This window comes from Physella acuta, unplaced genomic scaffold (assembly GCF_028476545.2).
Source record: "Physella acuta isolate Inbredline_101_S28 unplaced genomic scaffold, ASM2847654v3 ptg000745l, whole genome shotgun sequence".
Classification (NCBI taxonomy): domain Eukaryota; kingdom Metazoa; phylum Mollusca; class Gastropoda; family Physidae; genus Physella; species Physella acuta.
The window spans coordinates 53575-70911 of NW_026732263.1; the positions used below are offsets into that span (position 1 = coordinate 53575).

The 17337-nt window shown below is 38.4% G+C and overlaps 1 protein-coding gene across 1 annotated transcript in view; it reads left to right on the forward strand.

Annotated features, from left to right (window-relative positions):
* Positions 1–17337, forward strand: part of LOC131950219 (sorbin and SH3 domain-containing protein 1) — a 107316-nt gene that overhangs the window by 51604 nt on the left and 38375 nt on the right. Inside the window, exons 5-12 of the mRNA XM_059312289.1 lie at positions 3786–4958; positions 8132–8185; positions 12398–12472; positions 13183–13382; positions 13666–13888; positions 14184–14216; positions 16103–16168; positions 17120–17319. Of these exons, the coding sequence (XP_059168272.1) occupies positions 3786–4958; positions 8132–8185; positions 12398–12472; positions 13183–13382; positions 13666–13888; positions 14184–14216; positions 16103–16168; positions 17120–17319 (2024 nt within the window). The remainder of the gene's footprint in view (positions 1–3785; positions 4959–8131; positions 8186–12397; positions 12473–13182; positions 13383–13665; positions 13889–14183; positions 14217–16102; positions 16169–17119; positions 17320–17337) is intronic.

The following is a 17337-nucleotide window of genomic DNA, read 5'->3' on the forward strand; positions in this document are numbered from 1 at the left end:
ATTAAGAACGCTAATTAGTAGTTCAACCTGCATGTGTCCGCTGAATGCTGTAAGCATGTTATTAAGCTTTAAAGCATATTGTGTTATAAAGCATGTTATGTTATTCAGATCGTTATAGTCATTTTTATGTATCCTGTAATCGCCGAGAGTTGAGACATTCGAACTGGATGTTAGAAGAAAAGCTAGGGATCAATGCTCCCCAACAATCTAGGCCTTAGTGATCCCCATCAAATCTAGGCTCAATGATCCCCATCAAATCTAGGCTCAGTGATCCCAATCAAATCTAGGCTCAGTGATCCCAATCACATCTAGACCTCAGCGATCCCCATCAAATCTAGGCTCAGTGATCCCCATCAAATCTATGCCTCAGTGATCCCAATCACATCTAGACCTCAGTGATCCCCATCAAATTTAGGCTCAGTGATCCCAATCAAATTTAGGCTCAGTGATCCCAATCAAATCTAGGCTCAGTGATCCCCATCAAATTTAGGCTCAGTGATCCCAATCAAATTTAGGCTCAGTGACCCCAAACAAATCTAGACCTCAATGATCCCCATCAAATCTAAGCTCAATGATCCCAATCAAATTTAGTCCTCCCTCTTCCGTAGCTAATTCTCAACTTCCGTGTGCAGTACTAGTGATAAGAGATCAACGTTTTAATTTAACATGTAGACACTTCTTTGTATAGAGATGGAAATAGCTTGTCTCCATAATATTATTTACGGATTGAACAGATGACAATGGTTTTATTAATTTACACAGTTTCAATGGGATATGAGAATTATTTCATTAAATAAATATTAAGATATAGGCTACTTAATATAAATATGAAACGGAGTGGTCTAGCGGTAGAGAGCTGGACTGCTAACCCGTAAGTCTCTTAATATAAATACTTAATATTAATTTGGATTATTGTAATAATACAAATGTGTTATGAGAAAACTAATCTCATTTGTAAGCTGGACGCTGAACGAATTGTAAATGTGTTGACGAAGTCTTTATGTTTGTTTTGTGCCTTGAAGCCATGCACACGTTTTCCACCTGAGTTAGTTGTGGTCCACAAATTACGACATTATGTGACTTAGCACATAAACCATAACACTATGCGACTGTGTACACTACTGTCTATATTGTGGTCAAACGTAACGTTATACGGTGTGTGTGTTAAGGCCAGAGGTTGACCATGTCTAAGACACGCCTACTTTTGTTTGTCACGTGTTGCCCATAAGTCTACCTTGCTGTATCGACCCATGCATTCAACCATCTACCATATTTAACCTTATTGCGATATGTCCTGATCTGGCCAGTCATTGATATGTTTTTGTTGTACTCATCCACTGCACCCGTTGACCAGTGCCCATCACTTTTTAACCCCAACAAATTAACTTTTGCATTTAGGCGTCTCTTACAAAAATTATTTAATTCATGATGTATGGCACACAGTCCAGTAACATTTTACTATACAGTGTATTGAGAATTTTTTTTATATATAAAATGTGCAATTGTGTTTCCATACTCCTTGACCTTAATGTAGAGATTAACTAATAGAAACTTGGCTTGCTTGTTCAACCAGATGTAAACCAATGGCAGACGTCACAGCGACAAAATGTCTCCCCGTCTAGCCACGCCCCCAATCCTCACACACCTCAGGTCGGTCACAAGCCGGAGCCGCCCCTGGCCCAGCCCCACTCAGCCCTAACCCAGCCACCTCCCCTGCCCGTCCAGCTCCCTACCCCCTATCTGCGTCCCATCATCCCCCCTTCTCAGATACCCAGCACGAACTACAAGCCCTACCCTAGCCAGCCGCCCCCATCAGCCCACCTCCCGCCTCAGCTGTCCCCGAAGCTGAAACACAAGCTTGCCTCCCCGCCCCAGGCACCACGCCAACAGCAGCCCCAGAGACGCATCATCCAGCACTCAGCCCAGCCCATGTCTCCGCCGAGCTACACCCAGCCCATCCCCATGAAGGAGTTCGTCCAGCTCCTACAAGAAGACTTGAAGTCTCCGCCCAGCGATCAGCCGTCCATTCAACAACAGTACGAGGACTACCAAAGGAGGAAAGGGCAGGAAAACAAACACAACACACCAATACAGCAACACAAACCAATGCAGAGTCAACACCCACAGCAACATCATGGCCATGCCATAAAACAACCACATCCTCAACAGCAACCACACCAACATCCTCAACAACATCCCCCACAACATCCACAACAACAACCACAGCATCCACCACGCCAACAACCATCACAACATCAGCCAAGACAACAGCCACCTCAACAACCCCATCAACCAAGACAGCTACCACAACAACAACCATCTCCCCAGCAGCAACAACCACACCATCAGCAACAGCAACATTATCAACCATCGCAACAACCACAAACGAACTCATATCAACAGCAAGTACAACAGTTCAACTCTCACCAGCAACAACCACACCCCCAAGGCCACGCTGCCCAGAGGCCTCAGCACTTTGAAGGTCATTCTCCGGCTGACCACCAATTATTTCGCGAACCCCCCTCCCCCACCAGAAGCAACATCTACCGTCCCACCGCCATCAGCGATATCTTCCACCGAGGCTCTCCCACCCCCTCCCTCCCCGGGGACTTCTTACGCCAGAAGCAGGCGTCACCCACCCCCTCTGTGACCTCGACCTCCAGTGAGTATGTTGTGAGCGGGGGGCGTGGCCGGGCGAACAAGTCACGTGGCCTGAACCTCTTCCTCAAGCAGCAGGAGAGACTGGCCGCCATGGGCGCTGATGTCCAAGGTAGCGGAAGTTGTGCTTCCCCCCACTTTTCCCCCCGACTTTATGCATGTCGACTCACCCTTTTCTGCCTCCTCCTCGCGAGTGGCTGGACTCTGTCCTGCATGACATCTTCGACTAAATCATCCGCCCCTAGCACCGTCTGACTGGGGAGCTTCAGTCACGGTGCTAGCGGCTCAAAAACTTCTAACCAGAATGCAATGCTGTGCATGAGATCAGTAACACCCTCTTTGGTTGGTCTGGCTTGCTGACATAGGTGGCGCTATGTGACGTAAAGGTTGAAATGACTTCCTGTTGATTTAGCACTTTACTTGATACACATACTTCGACCTACCAAAACAACACAATAGAGGGAAGCAAACCCGATTAGAAATAGTTAGATTGCATTAGTACCATTTTAGGCTTGGTATATTTTTATCGCTTTTTGGAGTTATTCCAGTTTTTTTCAAGTTTTCAGAGTGATTTGATAAGGGCTAAAATGCCTTTTTAAAAAAAAAAGTGTTTACAATTCTGCTTGTAATTTTTTTTCTTTAGTTTAGTTTTGCATTCTAATTGTCTAGCATGTGTTATATGACTAGATTTCAGACGTTCTAATGTATTCCATCGTATTATTTTGTATTATAATTTCATTTATCTAATTTATCTCCCTTTTTTCACACACTATTGTCTCAAGCGAGACAATTTGTTAACTGTTCTCTCTCTCTTTAAAAACCGCTTTTTTTCTTGTGAGTGAAGTTATTCTTAAACATCTGTTTTATATTAAGTTGTTCAGTAACTACATGGGTTTTTTTAAAAACTACAACCATTCATACTTATCTTATACTAGTAACAGACACACACATAAAATGCCTTTAATTTAAGTGAAAATATTTTAAATAAAATGTGTGTATCAAGGTTTATTATTATCTAATTAACACTTGATTGAGAGTGGAGTTTTTTCTTTAATTAACGAAGTTGGGGTTAAAATAAATAAATTAGTGTTGCTCTATCATGTTCCACTAACTCTTCTTTGCGTCAGACGTGCATCCCGTTGAAGGGCAGGTAACCCAACCTCCACCAGAGTTCGGCCAGCAGTACACCAGGCGAGGAAGTGCAGGGGTACCAGAGAGAGCTCTGGCAGCCTCCGCGGGCAGCAAAAGTTTGCAAGGCTCCCCCACCGTCCACGAGAAACACTTCCCCCCACCCTGGCAAGCCGGGCACACACACCAGGGGCAGACAACCCAGGGGCGCACACACCAGGGGCAGACAACCCAGGATGGACACGTTAGCAAGGGAGCTAAGCCATGGAGCTCGCCAGCTCGTAGCATTAGTGTAGATACAGGTTCCCGTAGGATCCCGATCCCCGTCCACCATGCTGAACCCAGCAACCCTGCCCCTAGCAACAGCATAGCCCAGCATCCTTCCCCTAGCAACAGCATAGCCCAGCATCCTGTCCCTAGCAACAGCGTACCACCACAGCGTACTCGGCGCTTCAGTCAGGAAGACAACTCTTCCAACACTGGGCCGGGGCCTGCTCAACTTTCGAGCTCATGGCAGACAACTCCAGGTAGTTACTTCCCTTATGACCAAAATAAGGGAAGAGAATTCATACCCGGGACATACGCTACGCTTCCTACCAAAGGGAGCAAACACAGAGGTCAGCATGAGTTTTTCGAACAAGAACCTCCGAGAAGTGACTTTGACTTGAGTAACACGTACTCTACTTTACCTACCATCAAACCACTCAAGTCCAGCCTCACTCACCAGTCGTTTAGCGACCACCGCGCAGACGACACTCCACAGCTGAAGTCGAGCCAGAGCTACGACTTCAGCAGACGTGACCTGGAGCACACCCTCGACTACAAGGACTACACCAAGCCCCTGTGGGCCAACACAGACCTGGACAGCCTCCAGCAGTCGTCCATTAGCAGCCAGGATGACGGGCACTCCCCGCACTCGGACAACGCCGTGTCCAGTTCGGACTCTAGGGACACGATCATAGCCAAAGACGAGAAATCATCAGCCGAGTCCCTGCCTTTAGACATTCAGCAGGACATGAGGTCACAAGACAAGCCCGCGCTGCCGGTCAAACCTTTTAAAACACCCGGGAAAATGATTCCCATCCCTGTTGTCCACGAACAGCCGTCCAAGCCTGCACCGTCCATCAAATCACCAACTGCAACTTCCTCGTTCTTTTCTCCAGGTTTCCAAGGTAATCTGGATGATCTGTTGTACCACAGTTGTGCCCCTTGAGTCTGGATGACCTGCTCTAACATAGTTGTGCCCCTTGATGCTGTTGACCAGAGTTATCCTAACTAACATAACAAGGAAAACTAATGGTTTGCTGTGTGATTTTCTAACTAGCATGATGTGTTATGATGATTGTTTGCAAGACTAGTCTGAGGTGAATTGCCAGGTTTTTCTAAAGCAGGTGGCTGCATGACATTTTAAATTCTGACTCCAATAAAAGCATGCTTCAATTTATTAGAGAAAAAAATCTTTACAATTAGGCAATGCACTGATTTAAAATTTAAAACAAAAAGAAGATATTTGGCACTTTAGAGTTCACTGAATGAAGTTGTATTTAATATTTATGTTTAAAATGTGATTATGCAATATGTTTAGGTGTATGTTACACAAAAAGTATTTTGCACCTCTTGAATGATCATGAGACATGCATTAAATGTTAAAGAAAACAATTTTTGTTTCAGATGTATTTTTAATGACATATTTCAAATAGAATTATTTTTCTTGTTCTTTTTTTGTTTTGCCTGTTACAAAAGTTTAGCATGTGTATTGTTAGCTTGTTTGTTTACACAAAATGTCAACTTGTTTAGAATTTCTTTTATTTTAATTTTACCGCAACAATGCAATTTTCATTGATGGATAAATACATGACCCAAGGTCAGCATGTCTTGAGGTCAACAGGTCATCAGGACCTATCAGTTGACATCTATGTTCTGCTGCCTTGCCAAGTTTATACATCAGTGCTGCATGTCAGTGTTAGGCTTACTGTATAAAGTTTCCACAATATGTGTCATTTTAAAAAATTAATTAATTTTGAAGTATTTATTGTTAAAGCCAATATAAATTCTAACAATTAACTAAATTGTGAATTTCAATTAAAGATCTTTTATTAAATTATATTCCTTTATGTTTATAATTTTTCTTGGAGTTTATAATTCATGATATCCAAAGCAACTATTTATTCCTATCAACTTGGGCCATTTCATGTTATTACCTGGTTATTAAAATTTTAATTAACGATAGAAGGAAAAAGTACTTTTAATCAAACTACAATCAATTAACCAAATTCTTATTACTTGTGTGAATTGGAAATATCTCTAAGCTTATGAGCCACTGGTAATGAAGTTAACGAGCCCCAATAAGATTATAATCCCCAGTAAGATTATTACCAACACTTCTGTGAAGGCATTCACACATCATCTGCCCCTGTAAAATAAGCTCCTACTAATTATAGGCAATTAAGTCACTTTGAAACTATCAATGACATAGGTGATAAGCCTCTAATATTGCAAGTCTTAACGAGTTTACCAGCTTTTTCTAAGAAAGCCTTTTTAATGTTGCCCCTCTAATATCACAAGCCCACTCTATCACAAACCCCTCTAATAACACAAGCCCCTTTGATGCCACAAGCCCTCACAAACCACCTATAATATCACGAGCCCACTCTATCACAAACCCCTCTAATAACACAAGCCCCTTTGATGCCACAAGCCCTCACAAACCACCTATAATATCACGAGCCCACTCTATCACAAACCCCTCTAATAACACAAGCCCCTTTGATACCACAAGCCCTCACAAGCCACCTATAATATCACGAGCCCACTCTATCACAAACCCCTCTAATAACACAAGCCCCTTTGATACCACAAGCCCTCACAAGCCACCTATAATATCACGAGCCCACTCTATCACAAACCCCTCTAATAACACAAGCCCCTTTGATACCACAAGCCCTCACAAGCCACCTATAATATCACGAGCCCACTCTATCACAAACCCCTCTAATAACACAAGCCCCTTTGATACCACAAGCCCTCACAAGCCACCTATAATATCACAAGCCCCTCTAATATCACAAGCCCCTCTAATATCACAAGCCCTCTCAAACCCCTCTAATAACACAAGCCCCTCTAATAACACAAGCCCTCTCAAACCCCTCTAATAACACAAGCCCTCTCAAACCCCTCTAATAACACAAGCCCTCTCAAACCCCTCTAATACCACAAGCCCCTCTAATATCACAAGCCCTCTCAAACCCCTCTAATAACACAAGCCCTCTCAAACCCCTCTAATACCACAAGCCCCTCTAATATCACAAGCCCTCTCAAACCCCTCTAATAATACAAGCCCTCCCCCCCCCCCTCTAATACCACAAGCCCCTCTAATATCACAAGCCCCTCTAATATCACAAGCCCTCTCAAACCCCTCTAATAATACAAGCCCTCCCCCCCCCTCTAATACCACAAGCCCCTCTAATACCACAAGCCCCTCTAATACCACAAGCCCCTCTAATATCACAAACCCCTCTAATAACACAAGCCCTCTCAAACCCCTCTAATACCACAAGCCCCTCTAATACCACAAGCCCCTCTAATATCACAAGCCCCTCTAATATCACAAGCCCCTCTAATATCACAAGCCCCTCTAATACCACAAACCCCTCTAATACCACAAGCCCCTCTAATACCACAAGCCCCTCTAATACCACAAGCCCCTCTAATACCACAAACCCCTCTAATACCACAAGCCCCTCTAATATCACACCCCCCCCCCTCTAATATCACAAGCCCCTCTAATACCACAAACCCCTCTAATACCACAAGCCCCTCTAATACCACAAGCCCCTCTAATACCACAAGCCCCTCTAATACCACAAGCCCCTCTAATACCACAAGCCCCCCCCCCCCCTCTAATACCACAAACCCCTCTAATACCACAAGCCCCTCTAATACCACAAGCCCCTCTAATACCACAAGCCCCTCTAATATCACAAACCCCTCTAATACCACAAGCCCCTCTAATACCACAAGCCCCTCTAATACCACAAGCCCCTCTAATACCACAAACCCCTCTAATACCACAAGCCCCTCTAATACCACAAGCCCCCCCCCCCTCTAATACCACAAGCCCCTCTAATACCACAAGCCCCTCTAATACCACAAACCCCTCTAATATCACAAACCCCTCTAATAACACAAGCCCTCTCAAACCCCTCTAATACCACAAGCCCCTCTAATATCACAAGCCCTCTCAAACCCCTCTAATAATACAAGCCCTCCCCCCCCCCCCCTCTAATACCACAAGCCCCTTCTAATACCACAAGCCCCTTCTAATTACTAATTAATGTATCAACAGATGACCAGAGCTCATCCCCACACACCAAGACTAGTCAACCGTACCCGTACTCAGGTGAGTTGTGTTTACAACAGGTTAGGGTTATGTTTACTACGTTATGTCTACAACTAATAGAATATGAGAGCATAAAAAGTTTTAAAGTTCCGAAAACAAAGCTTTATTGAAAAAATTTGTTGAAATAATATTTTAACAAGGGTTGTTTGAGGAAAGAAATTGATAGGAAATTGATAATAGAGCTGTTGATATTGTTTATATGTTATTGAAGTGAGGTTTTATAAAAAGGCTTTACATCTTGAAATTTTAGTGTTAAGTAAAGGTTGCTAACTGAACTCATGAACTATTACTAGGGGAGGTGTGAAAACTTTATATGTAAAATGTAAATATACACATAAATTAGTAGACATATATGTATATAATTGTAACTTTAAATATTCATTATAATATTGCTGTTCAATAAGTTTAAAAACTATGCATTGTTGAAAAATAGGTAAACTTGTTATATATTGAATATGATTATTTACTACTTTATTAACCAAGGGACACAACCTACACTTATTGTCCTAAAAATCTTTAAACTATAAAGAAATTCAATAATAATAGAATAAAAAATTAACATTATTGTACTTTTTAATACAAAAAACAGTTGTTGAAGCAGTATTTAACTGATTGCTTAAATTAAATACTACTTATATTTTAACATATCATTTAACTCTAGTTTAAACAATAAACTATTAGCTTAATTTATAACATATTAGATGACTTATATCCACATGTTTTAATTATATAGCTGGTCAGAGTCATTGAACTTATGCTTTTGGAAAAACAATTTTTTTTTTAAATTTGGTATTGGATGAATATTTTATGTATAATTAGCATCATAAAATGTAGTTTCCTTGGTGTTGGGGAAAATAATATTTTTAATTTTATGCATTTATGTAAATATGAACACTTGAAAATATCAAACATAAACATAAGCCTATCCTATCACTTTAACTATTATATCCTTTTCCCTATCAAGCTACATATGCATACTTACACCTTTATCAGTACCCAAACCTCTACCTATATCTCTATATATGCCTATACTCACATACATATATATTTCTAACTTATTAACCTATCCCTAATGAAATCTCTTAATCTAATGATCTGTGGCTAATTGATTGGGGTGGGTGAAGATAATGTACTACTGCATTTTGTTTGTTGTTTGCACTGGTACAAGGGGTGATGTAGAACGAGTGATGGGCCAGGGGAGGTAATGGGAAATGACAGAGTAATTAAAAGGTTGTTATTGTCAATCTACCATCAGGTTCTTATTCCCCCATCTCCTTCCACTTGACAATGCCAAAATGCTGTATAACTTTTGCCTTTTATATAATAGATTTTTAAATATGTCGAATCCAGAAGGCCCACGTTATTCAAAGAATAAGTGTCCATTGCCAGAAAAGCACAGCAAGAAGTATATACTCTGATTCTCTGCACATCACAATAAAAAAAGTTCTGTCATTAGCATAAGCAACAAGTTTCTTCTCTTTAATTATTTCCATCAGGGGCAGTCAACGTTTTTTGGAAAAGCAGGTATAAGGTATCAGATAATTGAGAGGAAATGCAAATCTTCTAGAAAAGAAATCAAGTTCTGCTCCACAAGCTATAATACATTACAGTAGTGGGATTTTTGTCACCTGGTTAAAAAATAAATTGATTGGCTGGATAAAAAAACAAAATTGATAGCCCCATATGTAGCAGTGGTATCTGTGTTATTAGAATATATTGTTCAGTTCAATCAATTCAAAGAAAACAAAGAATGTTGTCGGTTCATTGTCCATCTGTCTGATGTTTCAATTATTTTGTCTACAACTGCTGTAAGATTCTATAATACAAGTACGTGCTTGGAAATTTGAGACTGAACACATTGTTTTGTAAACCTAACAAATTATTCACTCAATATATCTGATTAATCAGTACCAAGGTCAGAACATTTTTTATTTTAAAAATACTCCACATTGGCCTTAGACCTCCGCCGCGCCATGATTTCCTATACCTGACTCACCTGTGTCCCAATTGATCCAGTTTCCAGATGCCTCTCTCTTATCTCCCCTGAAGGTTAGATTCTAGTTACCTGTAGAATGTCTCTCCCCCATAATTTCATGGTACTACCTGCCCGGGGGGGGGGGGGGGGGGAGAACGACACCAACATTTCTATTGTTTAGACTAAGGTCTTTAAGTTGGGGCTGTATGGATTGTTTAGCTTCATTTTTGGAGTTTGGAATATCTGTGACTTTTTTTTTACAACTTTGTCATTTAAAATGTGTGCACTCATTTTTCTGAGAATTTTAAACAGGCTTGCTATGATTTAGTATAAAGAATAACTTTCCTATTAGCATTACCTGTACTGTGAACTGGTAAATAAAATAAAAATCTACACCATTTTGTGAAGGATCTGCTTAAAACACATTAAAAAACTTTATGAATCCTGCATCTTGGTTACTTTTGTTTACAATGATTGTAAAAATTACATAAGTATACACCACTTTGTGACTGATTCACATGGCTGTCAGAAGCACTTTGAGAGAAGGAGCTCGCAGACTAATAACATGCAAGTAGCTCATTTGGATGCTAGTCTTGGTTTCAATTAGTCATTTTTCAAATTATTTTATACTTTATACGATTGACACTTTATGTGCAAACACTATGCTACATGGTGTTTGGGTTTTTAAAGTTGGTCAAGATGTGTCTACTTTCTAGTGGGTTTTTAAAGTTGGTCAAGTTGTGTCTACTTATTAGTGGGTTTTTAAAGTTGGTCAAGATGTGTCTACTTTCTAGTGGGTTTTTAAAGTTGGTCAAGATGTGTCTACTTTCTAGTGGGTTTTTAAAGTTGGTCAAGTTGTGTCTACTTATTAGTGGGTTTTTAAAGTTGGTCAAGATGTGTCTACTTTCTAGTGGGTTTTTAAAGTTGGTCAAGATGTGTCTACTTATTAGTGGGTTTTTAAAGTTGGTCAAGATGTGTCTACTTATTAGTGGGTTTTTAAAGTTGGTCAAGATGTGTCTACTTATTAGTGGGTTTTTAAAGTTGGTCAAGATGTGTCTACTTATTAGTGGGTTTTTAAAGTTGGTCAAGATGTGTCTACTTATTAGTGGGTTTTTAAAGTTGGTCAAGATGTGTCTACTTATTAGTGGGTTTTTAAAGTTGGTCAAGATGTGTCTACTTATTAGTGGGTTTTTAAAGTTGGTCAAGATGTGTCTACTTATTAGTGGGTTTTTAAAGTTGGTCAAGATGTGTCTACTTATTAGTGGGTTTTTAAAGTTGGTCAAGATGTGTCTACTTATTAGTGGGTTTTTAAAGTTGGTCAAGATGTGTCTACTTATTAGTGGGTTTTTAAAGTTGGTCAAGATGTGTCTACTTATTAGTGGGTTTTTAAAGTTGGTCAAGATGTGTCTACTTATTAGTGGGTTTTTAAAGTTGGTCAAGATGTGTCTACTTATTAGTGGGTTTTTAAAGTTGGTCAAGATGTGTCTACTTATTAGTGGGTTTTTAAAGTTGGTCAAGATGTGTCTACTTATTAGTGGGTTTTTAAAGTTGGTCAAGATGTGTCTACTTATTAGTGGGTTTTTAAAGTTGGTCAAGATGTGTCTACTTATTAGTGGGTTTTTAAAGTTGGTCAAGATGTGTCTACTTATTAGTGGGTTTTTAAAGTTGGTCAAGATGTGTCTACTTATTAGTGGGTTTTTAAAGTTGGTCAAGATGTGTCTACTTATTAGTGGGTTTTTAAAGTTGGTCAAGATGTGTCTACTTATTAGTGGGTTTTTAAAGTTGGTCAAGATGTGTCTACTTATTAGTGGGTTTTTAAAGTTGGTCAAGATGTGTCTACTTATTAGTGGGTTTTTAAAGTTGGTCAAGATGTGTCTACTTATTAGTGGGTTTTTAAAGTTGGTCAAGATGTGTCTACTTACTTGTGGGCTTATTAAGTTGGTCAAGTTTAGTCTATTTTCTAGTTATACAAAAATGAAATGGATGAATTCTTGTTCATAAAATATTGAATACATGTGGAAATCCCTGATCCCCTCTATATATAGCCTAAATTAATTGAATGCTTAATCTATTGTGTAATCACAAGGATTTTACTAAACTTAATCATCTTGTTCAAGTTTGCTCTTGTGGATCCTATGTCCATGGATTAACATAGTTTTTCAGGATAACCATGCATCAATAAAACCAAACTTTTTTATGTTTAATTTTCACTGATGATAATGTGTTTATTTCACCAGATAAAACTAATGAATACCGCCCCAACGGGTCAATATCTGATGAATTCCGTAGTTTAGGATACCCACAGAAATCAGGTGAGACTATACACATTTTCTATTAGCAACACATACACATTGCTACTAGCAACACATACATGTTTCTATGAGCTACACACACACACTGCTACTATCTACACATACCTATTGTTACTAGCTACTTATAAATGCTGATATCATAACATTGACCAGAAAAAAATAGACCCGATAGTACTGTTAAAGGCTACAAGTAAATCTACTTTTGACATTTCTAAAAAACATATTGACCTTACTTTTCTAAAAAACATATTGACCTTACTTTTCTAAAAGCATATGAACCTAACATTTCTTAATACATATGAACCTTACATTTCTTAAAGCATAATGACCTTACATTTCTAAAAGCCTATTAAACTTACATTTCTAAAAACAATTAGACCTTACATTTCTAAAAGCATATTAAACTTATATTTCTAAAAACAATTAGACCTTACATTTCTAAAAGCCTATTAAACTTACATTTCTAAAAACAATTAGACCTTACATTTCTAAAAGCATAATGACCTTACATTTCTAAAAGCATATTAAACTTACATTTCTAAACACAATTAGACCTTACATTTCTAAAAGCATATTGACCTTACATTTCTAAAAGCATATTGATGTATATTTTTTAAAACTATGAATTTATTTTCCAGATAATTCTTTTGTATTTTATTTAATGGCACGCAAGGTCATGAATATCAAAATTATTTAAAAATATTTTCCAGATTCTTGGGAAAGTCAGACTCTACCCCTGAGGTCATCAACTGACCACCAGAGGTCATCAACGGACGATCAAGAATCCCTGAAAAATATTGCGCCAGTCTGGAAACCTGGGGGTACCAGCACACTTGGCATCAAAAAAGAATATCGCCCAGTTAGACTGGACACCACCAAAAAGCCACTAAAACAAAACACCACAGCTCAGGTAACTTTTCTAAATACCACACAAATACCGCTCAAATACCAGATCAATTACTACTCAAATACCACTGATATTTGTTACATCACAGTTAATATAACACTTGATCTTAAATATCATGCTGATAGCATGAGCCCATTAATGTTACTTGTAGGTTTGTTTACAGATTCTCTATTTGTGTTAAATAATGTTTCAGAATGCTAAAACAAATCATAGAGTTTTAACATATTTAACAGTTTATTAGTACCTCGTAGAACAGTTTAATCAGCCAATGGTGATGTTGTTGTAGGGTCCACCTCCTGACGAATCATTTGCCTGGAAACCACCTCCTAGAACAGAGTCCACCAACTCTCTACCCAGTTACTCCCCCTTGGATACATCATCAAACTTCAAGCAGACGTCGACCTTTGAACCCACAGACAGCAGACACATGAATGGCGACAGTGGAGGGGATGAGACCAGGCTTCCTCCCACTCAAAGCCCGTACATAACACTACTCCAGAAAAGCCGAGGTAAAGCCTACGTGGGTTATTACAACAAGTCAAGCATTCAATTTATCTGGATTTTATTCTTCTCAAATTTCCTGTTGCATCTTCCTGTTGCAGCTGTCTGTTTCATTATTCCAGAGCTATAGAGAAAAATTACAGTTGTTTCAATTGTATATTAATTTATTACAGTACCTTAGTTATATTTGTGTAGTGAAGTAAGCCAATGTCAATATTCATTGAAGCAAGTTGGTGTAGTTAATTAGTGTTGATTAAATGTAGGTCGTTACATTTCTCCTTGCATGATTATAAATGTTTTCAGAGCTTAAATTATTGGAAGAATCAAAGCTAAAGGGTAAGGTTTAGATCTCCCAAACATTGTCAGGTGACTTGTCATGTGACTTGTCATGTGACTTGCTAGGTGACTTGCATAATTTACATATTGTTAGTTTCAGCCAGCCATTCAATCAGTTAGCCTAGGCGGCAGCTTTTTTTTTTTTTTTTTGTTAGCTATTACACAATTTGTTTTGTACTAAACTCCATAAACAATATGTACATTATGCAGGTGGTGTGGTTTATGGGCAGCTGTCTTTCTTACAGATTAGCTGTCTTTCCATTCACGCATCTATGTTTTTATTTTCTAAAGTAAATTTTGTTTAAAATTTTGTTTTAGTTTGCAAAAAGTTATTTTCATGGTTGAAATATTTTTTTTTAATTTACTGTCTCTTTCCACTAAGTGACCTACTTTGTTTGGTTTTTGGGTTTTAGAGCCAGCTACTTCATCCAAACATCCTGTCCCATGATATCTCTCACCATCTTCCCATGATCCTCTCAACATCTTCCCATGATCCTCTCAACATCTTCCCATGATCCTCTCCACATCTTCCCATGATCCACTCAACATCTTCCCATGATCCACTCCACATCTTCCCATGATTCTCTCACCATCTTCCCATGATCCTCTCCACATCTTCCCATGGTCCACTCAACATCTTCCCATGATCCACTCAACATCTTCCCATGATTCTCTCACCATCTTCCCATGATCCTCTCAACATCTTCCCATGATCCTCTCAACATCTTCCCATGATCCACTCAACATCTTCCCATGATCCTCTCAACATCTTCCCATGATCCTCTCAACATCTTCCCATGATCTTCTCAACATCTTCCCATGATCCTCTCAACATCTTCCCATGATCCTCTCAACATCTTCCCATGATCCTCTCAACATCTTCCCATGATCCTCTCAACATCTTCCCATGATCCTCTCAACATCTTCCCATGATCCTCTCTAAATCTTCTCATGATCCTCTCAACATCCTCCTATGATGCCCCCTACAACAACCCAATGATTCTGTCTGTAACTTTTCAATGTCCCTTCACTTATTCTAAAAATATACAGACCCGTTTGATGCTTAAATTAAAATGTGTACAAGCAAGACTTATGTAAATCTATTTACACTAAAAGCTACTATTTGCACTTATATAAAAACAAAGCACAACTGACGTGTATATCTTATACAAGCTACTAATGCTATCAACATGTATGTTTAATGAGAAACAAAACAATACTCTTTTAACCTAACTCTTTGAAATCAATCTGTTTTCCATAGACACATTGCTTCAACAAATATTTTTTATCTAAATCTACCACCTTCTGTTGCACCTGTTGTTATGGTTTAGACCAGGGATTCTTAACATGTGTGATATGACCCCAAACATCTTTAAATTTCTGGGACTTTTAATCATTAGATTTTAAGAAAAAAACATTTGGTTTTCATGAATTAGCCATGGGCCAATTCCCATTATTGTTGAATCAGCAAATAGCAAACATCTACAAAACTATGGGTACTGCAAGTGTGTATTTTAAGAATCCCTGCTTTAGAAGTTTTATTCAAGTCCAGACTGTTTTTCCCTCCTCTGTTGTCAGCTGTTTCACTTGTTCTGTCAGATTTAGTTGCTGCTATTGGGCTTGAGTATAGATCTAGTAGTTTTAGATATAGTGATTGGCAACTGATTTGATTAGAATTTGTTACATTTTATTTGATTAAGTAAATATAAAATATAAAACATTTTAATTATGAATTATGTAAAATCTTATTTAAAATGATTGTTTACAGTGTTCAATCAAGCCTTGGCAACTGTAAATTATTATATTTGATTTCACTATTATAAAGATCTGGCCAACAGTACACAGGGCTAGTTTTGTTGACCTGATGTGCTTTCACTTGATTTCAGATACAGAAGACACCCCAGATTTCAATGGTATGAAATTTGTGGGTAAACCAATCATTGTTAATGATGGTAAGAGACCACTGCTAGCCAATCTAAACCAACTAACACTGCTCCATTAGGGATTGGCTTTCATTAGGGATTGGCTTTCATTAGGGATTGGCTCTTTGTAGTTGGGTTTAACAGCTTTAATTTTTTTTTAAATTTCAGCTTTGGTTTCATCAGCTAAAATCCTGCTAACTACATCATATATAATAGATTCTATTTTCTTTCATAAAAATTTTCTGCCTACAAAATAAGCATGTATGCATCATTATATAGGCCTAGTTAAAATATTGGCTAGTAATAAAACAAGGCCGCTTTCATTAAATAATCAAGTATGCTTTAACACTCATTATCCCTATAATTAGGTATTTTACAAGTTTAATTGACCTCATTATTAGAATTTGTTTTGTTTTCTATGTATGTGAACCCCATTGTATGTTCCAGTCTTATGTTGTTTTTATGAACTGCACTGTTTTTTTAACAAGAACCTTTTCCTTAACAAAAACTTTTGATTTCAGATTTTGGGATGCTAATATTTTTTGTACAGTAGAATATGTCCCTGGCCTAACAGCTACTAAACTTTATGAACGACCCAATGTTTTTTTATTGCTGTTAAGGCGTGTAATCCTGCTTTTTATTGCTCATAATTCTACTTGAGGCTTCTATTTCTTGCAATTCACATGAAGGCTTATCAAAAAACTAACTTTAAAACTAATTTCCCTTTTGTTTTGATCTTAACTATTAAATTTAAATTCAACGTTCATAGAATTAATTCAAATTTTTACTCTTAATTTCCACATTTTAAAATGAAATCGATTTTTTATTTAATAAATTTAATTTTAAATACTTTCTTAATAAAGTCTTCAAATTCTTCACTTAAAATATTTTTTTTTTAATTTTTGTATTGTCAAGTAGTTTTCAGTTTTTGGTTGAATAGCTTATGTTTCTTGTTTTCATCAAATTTTTTATCTGTTTAAGATGGCCAGCTGCCCAAGGGCGCTCAGTATATTGGCAGCAAGCACATCTCTGATGGAGACAAGAGCACAGTGGAGACCTACTACACCACCCCATCAGAGCAGCCCACCTCCACGACCAAGGTGGTCACAGAGGTCAAGCCTGTCAAGTATGATGGGATTGGGCCAGTGGATAAAGAAGGTGTCCCACTTGGCTTCAGAAAGGTAGACCTAAAGAGTTCT